The sequence below is a fragment of the Bos taurus genome, chromosome 10 (genome assembly GCF_002263795.3).
Source record: "Bos taurus isolate L1 Dominette 01449 registration number 42190680 breed Hereford chromosome 10, ARS-UCD2.0, whole genome shotgun sequence".
NCBI lineage: Eukaryota > Metazoa > Chordata > Mammalia > Artiodactyla > Bovidae > Bos > Bos taurus.
In genome coordinates, this window is record NC_037337.1 from 67993615 (window position 1) to 68014416 (window position 20802).

General features: G+C 40.3%; 2 protein-coding genes across 18 annotated transcripts in view; one reads left to right on the forward strand and one right to left on the reverse strand.

Moving 5' to 3' along the window:
- Positions 1-903: 903 nt before the first annotated feature.
- LOC101903890 (collagen alpha-1(III) chain) lies at positions 904-13714 on the reverse strand. The gene is made up of 4 exons (XM_059890699.1): positions 13526-13714; positions 13302-13460; positions 12591-13192; positions 904-12477 (listed from the first exon to the last, which is right to left on the reverse strand). Exons 1-4 carry the CDS (start codon positions 13712-13714, stop codon positions 12216-12218), a joined length of 1212 nt encoding a protein of 403 aa, XP_059746682.1. The 3' UTR covers positions 904-12215.
- The window catches only part of KTN1 (kinectin 1), a 112747-nt gene continuing 104657 nt past the window's right edge, over positions 12713-20802 (forward strand). For 11 of the 17 annotated variants that reach the window (XM_005211832.4, XM_005211835.4, XM_005211834.4 and 8 more), the window contains exon 1: positions 12713-12839. The gene's annotated coding sequence lies outside the window, so the exon portion shown is untranslated. 17 annotated transcript variants of the gene reach the window in all.

Genomic DNA, 20802 nt, shown 5'->3' on the forward strand with positions numbered 1-20802 from the left:
TTCTCCAGTTGGGGTGAGTGGGGGCTATGCTCTAGTCGCAGCTTGGGCTTCTCATTGTGGGAGCCTCTCTTGTTGCTGAGGATGGGCTTCAGGGCATGCGGGCTTCCATAGTTGTGGCACGTGGTCTTAGCTGCCCCTAACTTATGGAATTGTCCCAGACTAGGGATCAAACCCATGTCCCCTGCATTGGCGGGCAGATTCTTAACCTGGATTACCAGGGAAATGCCATATAAGTCTTTAATCCATTTGGAACTGATTTTTGGTGTATGCTGTAAAGTAGGGGTCCAATTTCATTTTTTTGCATATGGATACCCTGTTTTTCTAGCACCATTTATTGAAGAGTATCTTTTCCTCATTGTATATTCTTGGTACTCTTGTCAAAGATCAATTCACCATATATGCATGGATTTTTTTCTGGGCTTTCTATTCTCTTCCTTTGGTCTACATATCTGTCTTTTTACCAGTACCACACTTTTAATTACTGTAGTTTTAAAATATATTTTGAAAATATATAGTTTAAATATATTTTCATCTTTGTTCTTTTCCAAGATTGCTTTGACTATTTGGAATCTTTGTGGTTCCATATGAATTTTAGGATTTTTTTCTATTTCTGTAAAAAATTGCCATTGAGATTTTGATGAGGACAGCATTGACTCTGTAGACTTCTTTGGGTAGTAGAAACAATTTAATAATATTAATTCTTCTAATCATACAACTCAATAGCAAATAAACCAAACAATGTATTAAAAATGCACAAAGGACTCAAACAGACATTTCTCCAAAGAAGATGTACAAACGGCCAACAGGTACATGGAAAGATGCTCAACATCATTAATTAGCAGGAAAGGCAAATCAGAAATACAATGAGATACCACTTCATATTCACTAAGATAGTTATAATAAAAAAAGACATACGATTTTAAATGTTGGTGAGGATATGGAGAAACTGGAACCCTCATCTATAATTGGTAGGAGTTAGTGCAGCTCTTGCAGAAAACAGTTTGATAGTTCCTGGAAAGATTAAACATAATTACCATAAGAGGCTAGCAAAGCTGCTTCTAGATATATACCAAAGAGACCTGAAAACACAATTTGTACACAAAATTTGCACACAAATGTTCGTAGCAGTGTTATTTAGCCAGAAACAACTCAAATGTTCATCCGTTGATAAATGGATAAATTAAATGATATATTCACAAAATGCAATATTATTCAGTCAAAAAAGGGATGAAGTACTAATTAATGGTATAACATGGATGAATCTTGAAAAAATTACGCTGAGTAATTTTTTACTCAGCGTAAAAAATTACTGAAAGAAGCCAGTCACAATTCACATTTTGTATGATTCTATTTACATAAAATGTACAGAATAGGCAAATCAATGAAGACAGAAAGTAGGTCAGTAGTTTTCAAGAGCCAAAGGGCTTCGGTGGAAATGGATATTCATTACTAATGTCTATGGGATTTCTTTTTGGGATATTGAAAATATTCTAAAATTGACTGTGGTGATGGTTTTACAACTGAATATACTTAAAATTATTGGCTTGAATACTTTAAATGGGTGAATCGTATGATTTGTGAATTATATTGCAATAAAATATATATATTAATTATATACAACACACATGGAATCAACAAGAAAGGAACAAGAAATACATTAATTTTTAAACATTTTATTTTAGCCCAAAACCATATCAATGACCATTTATTCTCCAATAGTTTGATGTAGGGTTAACATTTCTCTGAGTATAAGTTTAGTGATTGAAGTTCCACATTGCTTTTCTTGCATAAATCACACTGAAAAGAGTTGCATGTGATTTCCCTTATACTTTTTTCTTAAAAGATAAATAAGAAATTAAAGACATTAGCAATGTAATTGCAAAGGTCTTTTAGATTTTTTTCAAGGTCCTTGTAATCTTTTGTATTCATCTCACACACTCCTAATTTGTTATAACAGCTTTATTAAAATAATTCACACACTATAAAATCACCCCTATAAACTGTACAATTTAGTGGTTTTTAATAAAATTCACAGTTACACACACACACCTATTTTGACATTAAAATTTGTATTTACCACTCTTTCCAAAGTAATAGACACAGTTTTAATAAACAGTTCTTTTTGCACTCAGTATTTGATTAAATCATGTAAATGCAGTAACAGAAATTTGACTTGAGAAAACATAACTGACCCTTGGTAAGCATCCTCATTCACCAGCATAGATGTTCGTGGGTGTTCTAGTGTGTGGCCTATAGGCACAGGTGTTGCAAAGCCGTGAATAGTACAGAGAGAATGGAGACAGCCCCTGAGTCTGGAGAACAAGTTAAGAGGAGGCTGGTAATGAGAGTTTCTACTAATCGAGCAAAATGCTCTCTAGAAGCTTGAAGGAAGAAGAAAATCTTATGGCTTCCTATAAGTGGCTTTGAAATGGGTCTGTAATGGGTAAAAGTTTTCTCTTCAGAGGAAAAAAAAATGGAGAGATAAAATGAGCCTCAATATATGGATCTCTGAGCTTCAACAATTATCAACATGAGGTCAGTCTTGTTTCATCATCTGTAGTCCCATGTACTTCCCCCCATAGAAATATGGATACAATTTTGTTTTTATTATTTCTCTTCCAAATTGAAGTGTACTTTAGGTACAGCAAAACACTAATCTAGCAACACAGCTCAATGGAAGTTTACATATGTATATACCAGTGTAACTATCACTTGGATCAAGACAGAATGTTCTACCTCACAACGCTGGGGAAAAAACATACAGAATATTCTTAGCTTATTGGGAGGTTTCTTAATGTCCCCTTTTAGTCCTCACCGCCCCACTCCACAAGATAATCACTATTCTAATCAGTCTCACTATAAGTTAATTTCACCTGTTCTTAAACGTCATGTAAATGAATGGTATAGTGTGTCCAGCTTCTTTTAATCAATGTCATGTCTATGAGATTGATTTACATGGTTGCATATAACAGTAGTTTGGTTTTTTTTATTGTTTTATAGTATTTCATTATGTGGATACACCATAATAAAGATTATTTTATTGGTTTGTTTAATTTTTGGTAGTTTAAAAAGTTTATTTTTTACTTTAATTTTTAAATTTTGACCCACGTGGCTTACAAAATCTCAGTTCTCTGACTAGGAATTGAACCCTGGCCACAGCAGTGAAAGCACCGAATCCTAACCACTAAACCACCAGGGGACACGTTATTTTTTAGTCCATTTTACTGTTGATGGACATAGAAGTTGCTTCTAGCTTTTCCGTGAAGCTTCTCGTACATGTCTTTTGGTGCATATATGCATTCACTCCTGTTGGGTACATTTATTAGAGTGGAATTTCTGGTTGTAGAGTATAAACATATTTAGTTTTAAGTACTATAAATTTCCCAAACTGTTTGTACCAATTTATACTCCTACTAACTCCAGCTCTGGCAGTTGGTGATGGACAGGGAAGCCTGGCGTGCTGCATGCAGTCCATGGGGTTGCAAAGAGTCGGACATGACGGAGCGACTGAACTGAACTGACTGATACTCTCACCACCGAGTGAAGGCAGATCTTTCAGTTGCTCCACATCCTTGCCAACATTTAGGATTGCTGGTCTTTAGGGGTTTCAGAAGTGTAGTGGTAATCATTATTCCTTTTCCATTTTAATTTCTTTAAATCAGATAATATGTTTATTATTAAAGTCCAAGAGGATGTAGTTAAGTTAAAATGGAGTCATTAGAATGGGCCCAAATTCAATTGACTAGGTCTGACTTAGAAGAGGTCAGAGCACAAGTGCAGAAAAGACCATGTGAGATCATAGTAAGAAGGTGCCTATCTGCAAGCTGAGGAAAGAGTCCTTAGGAAAAGCAAACCTGGTGACAATTTTGATCTTGGACTTCTAGCCTCCAGATTGTGAGAAAATTAATGTCTGTTGTTTAAGCTGATCAGTCTGTGATATTTTATTATGGAAAACCTAGCAAACTAATCGGAGAAGGCAATGGCACCCTACTCCAGAACTCTTGGCTGGAAAATCCCATGGACGGAGGAGCCTGGAAGGCTGCAGTCCATGGGCTCGATGAGGGTCGGACACAACTGTGCGACTTCACTTTCACTTTTCACTTTCCTGCTTTGGAGAAGGAAATGGCAACCCACTCCAGTGTTCTTGCCTAGAGAATCCCAGGGACGGAGGAGCCTGGTGGGCTGCCGTCTATGGGGTCACACAGAGTTGGACACGACTGAAGTGACTTAGCAGCAGCAGCAGCAGCGAACTAATGCATAAGGTAAGTGAATATCTAATTTTATAAGAAACTCTTCTCTAAAGCAGTGTGTCATTGTGCGTTTTCACCAGCAATGTATGAGAGGTTCGGTTGCTCGGCATCCTTGTCAGCACTTGGCAAAAGCTTGCTAGGTGTGCTGCTGTTACTGTTGTTCGGTTGCTAAGTCATGTCCGACCCTTTGTGACCCCATGAACTGTCACATGCCAGGCTCCTCTGTCCTCCACCATCTATCAGAGTTTGCTCAAACTCACCATTGAGGCGGTGATGCTATCTAACCATCTCATCTTCTGTTGCTCCCTTTCCCTCGTCTTCAGTCTTTCCCAGCATCAGGATCTTTATCAAGTAAGTGTGCTGAGGGATCTAATTATGTTTTAAGTTTGCAATTCCTTAGTGACTTAATAACACCGAACATCTTTAATTCTTATTTGCCAATCAATGTAGCTTTAATTTTCAATTTTCTGATAATTAGTTACAGTGGACATATATCTATATGATTATTGGTCATTTGGATAACTTCATTTGTAAAGTGCCTATTCAGGTATTCTGTCTGTTAAAAAACAGGATGTCTGCCTTTTCCTTTTAGAGTTGTAGGAGCTCTTTACATATTCTGGAAATAAGTATTTTGTTGGCTATATGTATTTCAAATATCTTCTCCCAGCTCTACCTTGCATGTCACTCTCGTAATGATGTTTTTGATGCAAAGAAGTTCTTCATTTTAAAGAAGTGAGATTTTTAATCTTTTATGTTAATACTTTTTTCTCTTATGTAACAAATGTCTATCTCAAGATTATGAAGATATTCTCCTATGTTTTCTTCTAAAAACATTATTTTAATTTTCATATTTAGGGGTACAATCTGTTTGAAATAAGTTTTTGTGTGTGTATACGATGAGGGAGGCATCACACTTTCCTTGACCAATTGATCCATTACTAATTTACTGAAAAAAATGTATAAAAATGTTTATTTATTTAATATATTCTTTATTGAATGAACGATTCTTTAAATTCTACAGTGCTTTACAAGCTTCAAAAGTGTCACACAAGTGATTTCTATGGTTTGTAATAACCCTTTTTTTTCTCCTTCCCCTATACTGCCTCTTTCCCCTCCCCTCTCCCCACTGGTAACTAGTTTGTAAGTCTGATTCTTTTTTGCTTCATTCGCTAGTTTGTTGTAGTTTTTAGATTTCAGATATAAGTGATATCATATAGTATGTGTCTTTTCCTGTCTGACTTATTTCACTTAGCATGATGCCCTCCAAGTCCATCCATATTGCTGAAATAGCAAAATTTCCAGAACATGTAAAATTTAAACTATAGACAATATGTGAGGAATGGAAGGTGGTAGTATTCCCACATGAGGGACTGGAAGGCAGTGCCACAGGAGTAATATAATTAGGAATGAGTAAGTAGGGTTATAGCAAACATTAACATTCAAAAGTATTGCCTATGAAAAATATTAAGTCCTGAATAGGCCTCCCTCCACCCATCCTCCCCCAAAATTCAGAACATGTGGTCTGATGTGGATCATACATAATATGTGGACTACACTTTGGGAAATGCTAGTAAAGGCATGGCAGGTACTGTAGGTCTCTTTCTTTTTTAGCTCATGTTGATATAATTACTTTAAAAACTCTGTGGACTTCCCAAGTGTCCATTTATAATCTATTTTTCATGATACAAAAGTCAGGGGACGTCCCTGGTGGTTCAGCGGCTAAGACTCCACGCTGCCAATGCCGGGGGCCTGGGTTGGGTCCCTGGTGGGGGAACTAGATCCCACAGGCTGCAACTAAAGATCCCATGTGCCTGCCGCAAATAAGACTGGGTGCAGCCATATGAATAAACAAATATTAAGGGAAAAAAAAGCCAGGCCCATAAATCTCTTTCAAATAAGCTATTATCTACCTTGGACTCTCTTTGAAGTTGTGGTGGGACAATGGCTTTAGATTTTTAGAAGCCCCACTGTTTAAACAGAGAACATCTGCAAGGTAGGCTCTTAAAAATCCTTAGAACTTCTGTCTGTCTGTAAGGATTTAATCTGCTCCACCTTAAACCTCTCTGACTTTTTGCTAAAGAATCTTGTAGTTCTAGCCTAGATTTACTTTCTGCTCTGAAGTCATTTGAAGATTGTTCGCCATCAACAATAGATTCCTACAACTGATGGGATAAGATTGACTACAAAATTTATGAAAAGAAACTGGAAGGAAGTTTAGGACTCATTCAAACCTGATGCTTTGTGTAATACCTCAGTTGTTGATTTGTACTTCTTTCAATCAAAACATTTTTTTCTTTTTCAGAGATATGCTATTTCCCTTTTCTCAATACTAAATAACTTTTGCCAAAAGTATTCATTGAACTTTCCAGTGGCGTATCTGTGCTTGGATCTGAACTGTTCACTAATCTTGACATTATATCCTCTATTGCGAGGCTAGAAGCTGAAAGCAGTTTGTTACTGTTGACCTTTATGCTCTTGTAATTTAGTTTCTTTTCAATCTCCTGAACCAATGGGAATTCAGATCTCTCATAACAGTCCTGATGCACTCAGTAGAAGAAATACAGTTATAGAAAAATAAAATTTAAAGTCAAAGAAGGAAAAAAGTGGTAAACCAAAAATCTCTTTCATTGGCCTTTAGCTGACAGTAGACATCTCCTTTCTCTCCTGGTAATTTCACAGGAGGTAGACTCTGAGTTTCTAAGCATGATGAATATTTCTTGATTAGTATTTAAATTCACAGTTCATTGTTTTTTGAAAATTCTGCTCTTCTTTATTGTTGTCCTTGAAAAATCAGAAGAACTGATTCATAAGAGCATAATACAAGACTAGCAATCTATTTACCCCATTATATGGCTGAGGGTAGTACCAATAGAGGTTTTGTGGGAGGGATTGTTTTATCTCAGTTGTTTCTGACCTGAAATGAAATAAATCTTAATCTTGAGTTCTACTCTGTGATTGGTGCTGTAAGCTCAGTCCATCTGTGAACAGATCTTTTAACAATCACTGATGTCATTACCCAGACACAATAGAAAATGACAGTGATGCTCAATACTTAGAAGATTAGGGTACCCCACCAACAAACCCCCATTGAGAGTGACTTCTGATGAGATACGAAAGAACACTGAGCTTTTTCTAGAAAAGTCAGAGCTCACAATCACACAAGCAAAAAATAAATTATTGGATTAAATGGGTAAGTATAATTTTTGGTCAGTTAAGGAAATGAATGCTTGGTGAACATGACATATCATAAACTAAAACAAAAGTAAAAAGGCTTAAATAACGGAGCATTGCAAATGAATATGAAATATTTGGGTTGGATTAGATGATTTCTATCATCCCTTGCAGATCTAACATAAATTTTTCATACTGCTGGAAAAATTAGATTAATGAGAATTCACAAAAAAAGATAAAGATCAGAGTACCACATTCATGTCCTAGAAAATATGGGACAATATGAGTAAAGAGCACACATTAGCATGACAGTCAGAGTTTTCCCTTCAACTTGCCAAGAAAGCACTGTCCCCAAAGACATGTAAACAGGATGTTTGTGAAGAGAAGCTAGTGAATGAATGGGCAAGCCATTGTCAGATGGTTCCCTCTGGGATACAGAATAAGCCCGGGTGTCATCAAGGATATATTTTGGGAGAGTAGTTGGGCCTGACATAAACAAGATCCACGCTACAGCAAATGTGTTGAATTATTTCAATGTCTCACTAAGGTGATCAGCTGTCCCAGAATTCCTGGAACTGGGGGGTTTCCTGGGATATGAGACTTTGAATAACAAATGTGGGAAAATCTCAGGCAAACTGATAGAATTAACTGCATTCAGCCCAAATAGAACTATGCTGTGTCGCTGCAGAGATCAGAAGCCAAATTTTTAGAAGCAGATGATTAAGTAATCTAGCCCTAACTCTAACCCTCATCCAGACAGAGAAGAAAAACACAAAACTCGAGGAGCTTCAGGCTGGAAAGAAGGAAAAGAGGGGCCAGAAGAGCCATGTGGTGAGGTTACCGAGATTAAGGAAAGAAAAGCCTTACAGGAAGTAATCAGCTGTGATGTGTGACAGAGAAGAGTTAGTAGCAGGGAGATCCTCGGTGACTTCAATGAGAGGTGTGTCAGGATCCAGTTGGGGCAGAAGCAGAAGTAGGTTCCTGGAGTATAAGCAGTGAGTGAATGGGTAGTGAGAATACAGTCAAGTGAGTTGCTTACCAATCTACCAATCAATCAAAAACCTGGTTTTGAAGGAAATGGGTAGATAGGGTGATCTGGAGTTTGAAAGAACTGTTTTCCCCCTCATTTAAGTGGAGAGATTCCTGAATACACTCATGACTGATGAGAGGGAAAGGTTGAAGATTCAGAAGGAAAGGGCACTGCTGATGGACTAAGGTCCCCAAGGAGGCCCAGAGGGCTCACATCCAGAAGTCTGTGTCATGAGAGTTGGCATTCAGAGGAATTATTCTACAGCCTTCACAGCCTAACGATTCACAATGGAGCTTGTAGTCTGTTTATTCACTCTCACAAATACAACATTTCCAAAACAATGTATGGAAGTAACAAAAGGTAGCTTTTAAAAATTGTTGACCTGGATCAAAGGAAATTGGTAAACTGGAGATGTGGCCCGAAATAAATGGAACAAAGCCTGGGAAAGGTTAATTACAGGGTTGTCATAGTATAGGGAGGAGAAAACACTGGGCACGGACTGACTGGGATCTTAGAGTTATCAAGAGGAGCTGAATATGAGCAAGCAAATAGAAGTGTGGTTTAAAAAAAAGGCACTTTTCTGTGGGACACATATTTTTGAATGCATGATTTATATTCAAACACCTAACATGATGCTGTGCATGTTGCAAATATTGCTGACTTGGTTTGATTTGTTGCTACTGATCTGCTCTCACCAGGTCATGCTCTTAAGAATTATTTGAGCAGGAGTGGTGACAGTTATGCTGAAATATCCATGTTCTCTTGCCTGACTCCTCAGGCTGAGGTTCCTCCCTGCAACTTAGCTGCTTGGGGTGAAGCTTGTACAAACAACAGTGGTGAAAGAGAGCAACTTTTTTTCCCCTTTGTGTGACTAAGTTGCCTTCATGTTGACCACATTTTAAAATTTAGGGCTCACTGAACAACTAATACTAATCAACTGAGCTAGCAGCTCAGCAGTAAAGAATCTGCTTGCCAATGCAGGAGATGAAGGAGACACGCGTTCAATCCCTGGATCAGGAAGATCCACTGGAGAAGAAAATGGCAACCCACTCCAGTATTCTTGGCTAGAGAATCCCATGGGCAGAGGAGCCTGGTGAGCTATAGTCCACAGGGTGGCAAGGAGTCTGGAGACCACTGAGTGGCTGAGCATACACGCATGCTACACAGGTAGCTTTACCTCCCTAATCAATCCTGCCCAAGTTTCCCTGCAAAGGCCCCAGTTATGTCTCAGGATTGTACAGGCACAGTGGAAACTCCCTTCTGCTGAAATAAGACCCTAAGATTTCTTGCAGCTATTTAGGAGTGGAAGTAAGATGTGTTGCTTATCTATTACTGTATAACAAACTATCCAAAAGTCATAAAAAATTAAATACAGTCAGAAATTCAAGCAGGGCTTGGCTGGGTAGTTTTTCTGCTCCATGAACTACTGACTGGGATCACTTTGTGGTATTTAGCTTGTAGCATGGATGGTCTGGGGTTTCTAGAAGCCTACTTTCGTATGTTTGGCACCTTGGTGGAGGCAGTTGGAAGGCTGTGCCCAGCTAGTCCTCTCTTCCTCCCCCTGTAGTCTCAAGGCCTTGCCACATGGTCTCTCCAAAGAGGTAGCTGGACTTCTCACATGGCAGCTTAGGGCTTTAAGATCAATGGTTCTAAGAGACAGCAAGTGAAATTGCCTGTCTCTTACAATCTGGGCCCAGAAATTGACACAGTGTTACTTCTGGCATACCCTGTTGGTCAGGACGGTCACAGAGGCCCCCTCAGAATCAAAAGGAGGGACACTGATCCCACCTCTCTATGCAAAGAGTGGCGAATGATTCACGGTCACCTTTAGTCTGTTATGAAAGAATTTGAATGCCATATGCTTGAAGAGATTTTACGTGAACATGAACAATGCAGATCTCTGATAAGCAGTTAAGTGCCAGATACTTTGTTAGGATACCTGGTTATCTCTAGATCTGCAGTTGTAGCTGTCTGTATGAACGGCCCCACTCCACTATTTGGGTGGAAAAGGTGGACCTGGAATCTGGTTTTTACTTTTAATTCTGTGAAATGCTTCTGTTATAGTTTCATCTCTGCCATCCCTTCACTGGTGAAGTTGGAGATGTAATCTGTTACTCATGTACTACTCAAATCTCTATATAATTCACCACTTCTGGGAAGTCTTCCCTAGACAAAACAGGAATAGCCTGCTTTCTCTCTGTCTGCTAGAGATATGTACTGTGAGTCTTTAAAGCTTTTCCAAAATTAGAAAAAAGAATTATTACATGTTAAAAATTGGAAGGTACTCTCCAAAAAATTGTACTTTGTTAAAGAGATGGGGGGAATACTCTTTAGTTAACAGTGTTACACTTTATCATTTTCAATAAAATTTATTTTCTAAGTTGTCACAGCTAGAGATAGCTCAGCTACTGGGAGTGTTAATCCTTTTTAGCAAGTTAGTTGCTGTTTCGGTAACACTGAGGGTAGTAAGCAGCAACCAAGGTTAATTATATCTGTTTAATTATAGTTAATTATATTATATTTCAAAACTTAGAGGGTAGGTCTTAATTCCTAGTAGGGTTTACCATGCATAACATTTCTAATAAATCTTTTTGATTTGATGTGGATAAATATGAACTTTATAATAAGGAATGAAGCACACAGTCACTTCCTTTTAAAAAGCCAAAGTTCAAAAACTCAGAGAAGTTGGAATAGCTGATACATTTACACTTCTTTGTTTCAAACTACAGAACACAAAAATAAGTGATCCCTGAATATAAGAAGTGGCATATTTGCTGTAAACATGCCTCTAAGCTCGTTTCTGGTCTTATGTACAAGTGTACCTAAAAATTACTGTCTCTAAAATGACTCTGGGCTTTAACAAAAATCATAAAAATTATAGAATTTAAAAATTCTAACCTAAAACCTGCTTTAGTACCAACCAGAGGAAATTAGACGGTTATTGGTAGGGTAATCAAGAGTCATTAAACTCCTTTTACAGAAATGATTTTTCCCACCTTTGTAGTAAGAGACTAATGGCTTCTCTCTTCAGTGAAGCTGGATCCTTTATCACAGGCTCAGGAGACAGCCCGCGGCTTAGAGACAGACTGCTTTGAGGACGTTGGAACCGCCGAGGTGCTGAGTAACCCTACTGAGAAAGAAAAAAGAGGAGGCGCTTCCGGAGTTAAAATAAGACAGAATGCATCATTGGAGAACACAGTGGCTGAAGGACTGGCAGAATTCTCAACAGCTCAGGCTACCACATACTGTTCAGTTTTCGTTTGTACTTTGGAGGGTCTTTAGAAACCTCTGACAAAAAAATAGAGGTACAGTACCTTTTTAGCCAGTCAATACAAAGGAAACCCTGTTGGTATAGGAACTGTTGTGATGTTCATTACTTAAAAATTGCTCGTTCCCCTTTGTCAGTATGGAGGGGGAGGTGTTAGTGATGAGTCTTAATTTTTTGTATCCCTATCCACCCTCTAAAAGCTTTTGAATTATTTTGAGCGCTGATAACATTTGAGGAGAGTTTGTAGTGTTTTGTGTATGTTCTGTACAATGTCTGGCATTCTGCGAGAAATTGATAAGCAGTAAATAATAAACACATCTCATTCGCCAGTGGACCAGAAAGATCGCTGTCATTCTTTTAGCAAAGAGCAAACTAATAGGCAGGAATTCTGGCCAGCCTCTCCTTTCCGTTACAGCTTCCAGTTATTTACCCAGGCTTAAGGAATGGCCACCGGTTGGCAGACACAACAGCTTCACAGTATTTGCACACAATTTATTTAGGTCGGTTTAAAATCTTTCTCTTTGACGCCAGGGTTGTCCGACGAATTCAGAGAGAAACTCTGGAGACAGAGGGATGGAAGATTTCGTTTTCCAGTGATTTCCGAGGAGGAATCTGGGACGGGCTGGGTGAAATCGAGTACCATTTGCTTAAGGTTAAAAAAAAAAAAATTCCAGTCTGGGGGGCCAGGTGGTGCTTCGGTAGGAGGGCCATGCAAGACGAAACCAGCTTTGGAGGAAGGACGCGGGGGGTGGGGGTTCCTGCAAGAAGAGAATTCCGCTGTGCCTCGAGCGCCCACCCTCCACCTGGCTGCGGGACGTTATCTCTGGAGAAAAGCCCTGGAATCCCGAGCCCGCCGGACGCTGGGACTTACCGAGTGCGCGGGAGAGCGCGCGGGGGCCGAGGCGGCGACGCCTGTCCCTTTAAGGGGCCGGTCTCCGGGCACCGCCGGGGCCCAGACGCCGGGACGTGCCGGGGCCGCCCCGCCCCGAAGCCGCCCGTTTCCTGCCGGGCGGCGCGACGGCACCTGAGCAACTGCGGCGGCGGCGATTCGGAGCGGGCGGCCGGGGCTGTAGAGCCGGCGCCGCCGCGTGTTCCCGGTCTCCTTTCCCGGCCGCACAGGGTAAGGGAGAGCAGGCCGCGCCGGGCCCGGGCTCCGACCGCGGGGACCGCGGAGGGGGGAGGGCTGCGCCGGCCGCGGAGTGCCGGGCCGACGGGAGGGCCGCGCCGGGCGGGGGGCGCGGCCGCGGGGTCCCGACACCACCCGCCGCCGCCCCGCCGTAGGCCTCGGGCGCCGGGTCGTCTCCGCCGCCGGGCTCCAGCTTGGGCCCGGCTGCCGGGGCGGGCGGGCTCCGAGGGGCCTCTCGGCCTCACCGGGCCGCCCCGGCCCGACCTCGGTTCCGCCGCGGCGCCTCCTCGGAGGACGTCTCCCGAGGGCGAGGTCGGCGGGAGAGGGCCCTGGGGTGACCGAGGAGCCTATTTTTAGCCAGGCGTGAGGGCCCCCGGGAGGGAAGGCGGATTACCGCCTCCTCGGCCGGTGGACGGAGGGAGCGTGTCCCCGGCGGCGGCCCTGGGCCACGCTTACGCCATGCTGGAATTTCAGCCCTCGCCGCTCTCGGGGTGCTTGGGGAAGCAGCGCTCGTCCGTGCTCAGGCCCCCTCCCGCCGACCAGTGCTTGTCCCCGGGCCCCGGAGTGGGGCGGTTGAGGATGGGAAAGCAGCGTGAGGGGAGAGTTTGGAAAAATCTGGGGACCGCCCGGGAGAAGGGGGAAGTTATTCTTCCTCTCCCTGAGGGGTGTGTCTTCCTTACGGATTCTCCCTCCTCTCTTCGGTTATCCAACAAGGAGATTTTTGGCTTCGGGGACCTCGACAGAAAACCTAACCTGCAGTCTAGAGAAGTCGTACGGTAATCAGACGTGGGCAGTGCTGCCCCGCGCGTCGGTGGTGAAGGAGCATGTGTGTACCGGAGACCGACAGCCCCAGGCGCGGGGAGCCGCATCCTAACCTCAGCTAAGCTGCACCCTGATTAAATTCAGGAACGGGTTGTTTAATACTAGCTGTTCTTTTTGGGAGGAAGGACGAATCTTAAGTTCATGGTTGGGCCTATTCCAGGAGAGGATTCCTTAGCAGGTATCTTAATAAGCACTGCTTAAAAAGCTGCAGTTGGAAGTTAACTGTTCAGAGTTATGGGGTTTTTTGAGATGCTTTGTGGGAACCCTTGAGAAATTTAGACAACCGTTTTCTGCTAAAGATAAACATCTTGAGGTGAATGAACTAAACACCCTAAATTGTGTAGGACTTCTCTTAAAGTTTGAATTCTTGGTTAATTAGGTTGTTCTTTTCACTACTTCACCTAGCAGGCGAATGGTATCACTGTTTCCAGCTTGGCTGAACTAGTTGCTGCTGAGACTGGTATGATTGTCCCAAGAATAACACCAGAGTACTCTTGAGTTGATCTGTTTTGAGTAGACATGCCTTGCTATAAATACTTTCATATTTAATGTGTTATCTGAGAAGTGGCCCCCCCCACCCCCGTCTCCGACCCCCCACCTGCTCTTCTTTAAGGATATAACAAGAAATAACTGGGTTTATTGTTTGTAGATTCTAAGGAAAATTCATTAATTCATCCTTTCCCCCTGCCTCCAACATTGAATTAGAAATGTCTCTTTTAATTTTGCAGCCTTTAGCAGTGTAACTGTCTATCAGATGCACTTAAAGAGTGAGGCATTCTGTTTACCTTTCTGAGATTCATACTGAAACTTATAACAAAGCCTGATGAAATTTTTTCTTAAAAATATTAAGCTCTTTAAAATTATAAAGAATACTGAGTATTGTATAACTCTTATGGGATCAGGGTCAACATTATGAAGAGCCATTAATTTACCATTTTGTTTCCACTTTAGTTTTTCCGGATCCTTTAATATCATAGTCTCTTCTGCTTGATGCAGATGTTTTCTTGATTGTCTCACTCCAAGCCTTCTTAGAGTTTATAGACGTTAATCTGCTTTTAGTAGGGAGAACATTCTAATAATTAGATATTAAATGACAGTCAATATGACATTTATGAAGGACCTGAGGTTAGTGAAGGACAGGGAAGCCTGGTGTGCTGCAGTCCATGTGGTTGCAAAGAGTGGGAGGCGACTTAGCGACTGAACAACATGAATAAATAAAGTTGAGTTTCATTGTTTCCTCTTTCAGTATTTGTGAACATGACTTTGTGTGTTCTGATCTTAGAAATGTAGTTTATGTACAAAGCACAGGTAAAACATTGGTTTAGATAAGAATAGAAGCTTTTTCCCCCTATAAACAAAATTAAGCAGAAAGGGGGAAAATTATTAGTATCATGACTAAGGAGTTTGATTTAACTTAACCTTCTGTATCTGAGCTCTTGAAAGAGAAAAGTAATGGCAGTTTATAACCGTTTGCATGCCAGGCTATTGAATTGGTGTTTTAAAGTCCACTCCCCTACCCTCAGTCTTTGAGATACATTGTAGCATAAGCCGTTTAGGCTCTTAAAATTAATTTTTAAAGTGATATAGGGTTTTAATTGGTTTTATCTTAAAAAGATGAAATAGGTAAAATAGTATACTTTTAGTTTTTGTTATTTAGTCAATAAGTTGTATCAAATCTTGTCTGACTCTTTTGCAACCTCATGGACTGTAGCCTGCCAGGTTCCTCTGTCCATGGGATTCTCCAGGCAAGAATAGTGGAGTGGGTTGCCTTTTCCTTCTCCAGGGGATCTTCCTGACCCAGAGATCGAACCCGCGTCTCCTGCCTGGCAGGCAGATTCTTTACCACTGAGCCACCTGGAAAGCCCATACTTTTAGTACTAAGAATAATTTCAGTAATGACTCTATTAGGAAATCTATTATTTCTAGGAAATGTGTAAGATGAGTTCACTTCTTTTTAAAAAAGTTATGATTTTAGTATTTTACCTATCACTTTACTACAGTTAAGAACTTTAACCTCACGTCAAGTTTCAGCAAAGTGATTTGCATACTACATGGGACTTACACAAAATGAATTGTTCATACTCCCCTTCTTCCAGGGTATTGCCTTTAGGGTTTCTCTTCTTACTAATTACTCTCCTTCTTTAGTCTTTATGATTCGTCCTCCTCTTGAAGTGCTCTTGGTTCACTTTACTTTCTATATTCCTCTGATGATCTCATCCAACGTCATGGCTTTAAATACCTATATGCTGATGGCTTCCATTTTTCTATCTCCAGCCCAGACTTACCTCCTGTGTTCTGTAAAACCTGTTCTGAATTTCCTTTTGGATGTGAAGTAGTAAACTCAAACTAAAATTCCATGTTCCTCTTTAAACCTGCCTAAGGTGCAGTGTAATCTGTCGTACTAGATGACAGCTCTGTCCAACATTCAAGTGAAAAGAAAATGGAATCATCCCTGACTTATTCATACTTGGTATTCTTGGCTCAGTCTTATTTTGAAAATATATCCAGAATCAAGTCACTTCTTACCACCTCCATTGCTCACTAGGCTAGTCTAAACCAGTCTTCTCTCTTGTCTAGATTTCTGCAGTTAAGTTCCTGATGGGTTTCTCTGCTTCTGTCCTGGCTCTCTGCAGTCTTTTTCAGCAGAGCAACAAGATCATAACTCTCTCTTCAAAAATCCTGCAGTGACTTCCCATATGCATCGTAAAATCTGAAGTCCTTATGACCTACAAGGTCTTACAGAATCATCCTACTCTCCTCATCTCCCCTTGCCTCTCCCAGGATAGCGACTGCTCTGCCTCCTGCTTATTTGGCTCCAGTCCCACTGTCTTAGGGACTTTATGCTGGTTGTTTCCCCTCCTTGAATCACTTTTTCTGTGAGGTATCTCTATGAGCCATTCACTTGTCTCCTTCATACCTGCTCTTTAATTGTTTTTCAGAAGTCTGCTTTCCTGCTTAAAGCTGCACTTCCCTGCTTGTGATCCCTGTTCTGTTTTCCTTAGCGATTGTTACCTTCCAACAAGCTCTAAAATTTGCTTGTTGATTTTGCTTATTGTCTCTTTTCTCTGCTCCCAGACATACTATACTGTAACCTCTATGACAGGGCTTTTTGTCTGTTTTGTTTATTGATGGATCCCAAGAATTGCTCAGTGGTAAAGAATCCGCCTGCCAATGAAGGAGAAATGGGTTCAATCCCTGGTTCGTGAAGATCCCCTGGAGAAGGAAATCGCAACCCACTTTCCTGTTCTTGCCTGGGAAATCCCATGGACAGAGGAGCCTGGCAAGCTACAGTCTATGGGGTTGCAAAAGAGTCAGACACAACTTAGCAATGAACAACACCAGTGGTTTAGGGCAGTGCTTGGCACATAACATAATCTCAATAAAGATTTTTTAAAATTTTGTTTATTACAAGTGAATTAAAATCTTTATCTCCTGCAGGGTTTTTCTTTTTTTTTTTTTACTGTGATGCATATCTCAGTTTTGGACACATGTGGTTTTCAGTTTGCTCCTTTCCTATGAGCAGACAGAGAGCACAAGAAAAATGGCTGGGAACCTTTGGGAACACCTTGATGGAGGAAGGGATGTTGGAGTTGTGGTGGAGACCTTACCTGTCCCATGTGATTAGGATCATTGGTTAGGTCTTTTAAAAAGTTGCTTAAAGCGAGAACTCAAGGTATCTGTGCACTTGGTTTTAACTTTAAGCAGGTACTTTTATTTGCCTCTCATTTTATTTGGATCAATCTCTTGTCTTTGAGTAGAGGTCTCCTGATCTTTTTGCTATGCCTCATACCCTAAGAGCATTATCTATGATTTCTAGTATTCTTTCTTTAAAAAGTAAAATGAAACTTTCAAACTTCAAAATCATTCTGGGTTTTTCCAATCCTTATTAAGACCTTCCAAAGGATTTAACTTAGTTTTGTAGAAATGAAAGCTTGATCTTTATTCTGTCATTTAATTGATTTATAGAAATAAAATATATAAGTGAGTAGGTGTTAGCCAGAACATTTAGCTTTCTGTAGACACCAGCCCCTGTATTTTTAACCAAGGGGACAAATGTCGTTTAATTCAGTGAGAGGTTCTTTAAGATAGCTTCTATATTGAATAGTTCTCACAGGATCCTAGCTGTCTACCATTACTAGTGGAGAATGTCATTTATCCACATTTCTTTATTTTGATTCTCAGTGACATCTGCAATTACTTATCAGAACTTATATGATTTTTAGTAATTACATTGTATATCAAGAGCCTTGATGATGTGCTACATTCTCACTGGAAAATGTGTGATGATTATTATTTATTCTTATACATGAGTCACTTAAGTTGCCAAGGAAACAGTCTGGTCTGAAAGTCAGTAGTAACTAGGAGACCTGTAGGTCTTAGACCTTATTAACTAAACTTCTGTGCAAGTTTCTTGTCTGGAGAATCCCATGGACGGAGGAGCCTGGTAGGCTGCAGTCCATGGGGTCGCTGAGGGTCGGACACGACTGAGCGACTTCACTTTCACTTTTCACTTTCATGCTTTGGAAAAGGGAATGACAGCCCACTCCAGTGTTCTTGCCTGGAGTATCCCAGGGACGGCGGAGCCTGGTGAGCTGCCGTCTATGGTGTCACACAGAGTTGGACACGACTGAAGCAACTTAGTAGCAGCAGCAGCAGCATGCAAGTTTCTTATTGTTCAGTTCTTTAATTGTGTAGCGTGTGGTGTAAGTGGATAAAGTGTGGGTGCTAGGGAGTCCGAAGAACTTGGCTTTGCTTCTTAAAACCACTTACTGTATGTGTAGATTTACCTGCCCAAGACTCATTTGCCTTGCTTATTTTATCTTAGTAGTTGCTACATAAGTGATAGCTAACATTAGAGTGCTTATTTGCTGTTTAAGACTTTGTAAATACTTTATGTATAGTATCATATTGACTCCTCTCCACAGCCTTATGAGAGAGATGGTATTTGATGGAAACAGTGGAGGCAGGTTAAGTAATTGTCCAAAGACATAAAGCAAAGAAAAGGAGGAACTGGAATTTGAACTAGATATTCTGACTCTAGAGCCCATTCTCATCCATTGAGCTGTTTTATAAGAATGTTTTCTGGAAAAAAAAGAAGCACTGTTCATGTGCAGTTGTCTTTTGTTAGGTATTATAAAATTTCATTAAGGTTATAAAGATTTCTTTCCCATGGAGCTAGAGGATTAACTCTGAAAGCTAGTGACTTAAATTTGAGGACCTCAAGTTTTCCAAGGAGAGAAAATAGTAAAAGCTACTTAAAACCAAATGCTATAAAATATTTTATATAGAAAGCAGTAGGTAGACTATTATCTTTTTAATTTATAAGAAATTTTTTCAGTCTTAATTCGTATGTATGTGCATTATAAGTTACTGCCATGTGATCTTGTAGGCATTGCTCAGTGGTTATTTCGGAAAGGCCAACCCTGATCATCAAAATACATGTCCTCTTTGTCTGAGCTTTACATTTTTCTTCATTGCATTATCAGTTATTACCTAACATCATAAAGCTGTGACCAACCTAGACAGCATATTAAAAAGCAGAGACATTACTTTGCCAACGAAAGTCCATCTAGTCAAAGCTATGGTTTTTCTAGTAGTCATGTATGGATGTGAGAGTTGGACTATAATGAAAGCTGAGTGCCCAAGAGTTGACGCTTTTGAACTGTGGTGTCGGAGAAGACTCTTGAGAGTCCCTTGGACTGCAAGGACATCCAACCAATCAACCCTAAAGGAAATCATTCCTGAATATTCATTGGAAGGACTGATGCTAAAGCTGAAACTCCAATACTTTGTCCACCTGATGCGAAAAACTGACTCATTTGAAAAGACCCTGATGGCTGGGAAAGATTGAAGACAGGAGGAGAAGGGGACGATAGAGGATGAGATGGTTGGATGGCATCACCAACTTGACGGACGTGAGTTTGAGTAAGCTCTGGGAGTTGGTGATGGTCAGGGAGGCCTGGCGTGCTGCGGTGCATGGGGTCGCAAAGAGTTGGACACGACTGAGCAACTGAACTGAACTGATAATTTATGCTTATTTATTTATTTGTTTGATATCTATTTCACCTGTAAGAATATAAGCATTATGTGGCAGAAACTTTGTCTTGTTCACCACTGCGAACTGTGTTTTTGGTACTTAGGTACTGCTCGCCAGATTTAATTTTTTTAAAAATTAACTTATTTTAATTGGAGGTTAAATACTTTTCAATACTGTGATGGTTTTTTGCCATACATCAACGTGAATCAGCCATAGGTAACATGTGTTCCCCCCATCCTGAACTCCCTATTCAACCTCCCTCCCCACCTTAACCCTCTGGGTTGTCCCAGAGCACCTGCTCTTGGTGGCCTGCTTCATGCATTGAAAATGAGTGAATCAGTTGTCTGGTGTTTGCAAACGATTGGGACTCATTGAGCCTTCTGCTTTCCTTGTCATTTGTGCCATCCTCCTCCTCCATTAGCATGACTAGTTGATTTACATGGAATGCCATGTAAAGTGAGACTTCAAGAATAAGGGTTTCAAGTTGACTCTTGGGAGGGGGATGGAAAATAAAATTTAATACACGAATTTCAGCAAAAATACTTCTCTGCTTAGTAGCAGTTAATCTTAATTGATCAGTAATGTAAGTTTTCTAAGTGAAATATGTACATAAATTATTTAGTGATTGCATATGTCTAGATCTATTTATCTTTGAAATAAATTTGAACAAGCTACATTGAAAGCTCCTCAATGTTCTGAATGCTGTGTTGTTGAACACTTGTTTCCTTAAATTTTAAAAGTCCACACACCGGTTGAATTTATGTGCTTCTGGACTGTACTTGTTTACTTTATTGGGAAATCATGCTTATTTGAAATGTGTTCTATAATTATTTTACATAGTTTTCATAACCTGGATGTCTCAGGTGGCTGAACGTGATTTCTGTGAAGTGAATTTCTCAAGCTTCTCGTATAATTTGGTATTTTCATTTCTGGGTATAGTTTCAGTTACTGTGGTGTATAATCCTTTTTTGTATTTTTTTTTTCCTAAACACTATAAATGGGATCCTTCTGTATGAGTTTATTTGCAACTTCCTTTTTCCCCTCAACTTTATTGTCCTAATATTTTTCTTCCATGTTATATATAACTTTGATTCATTC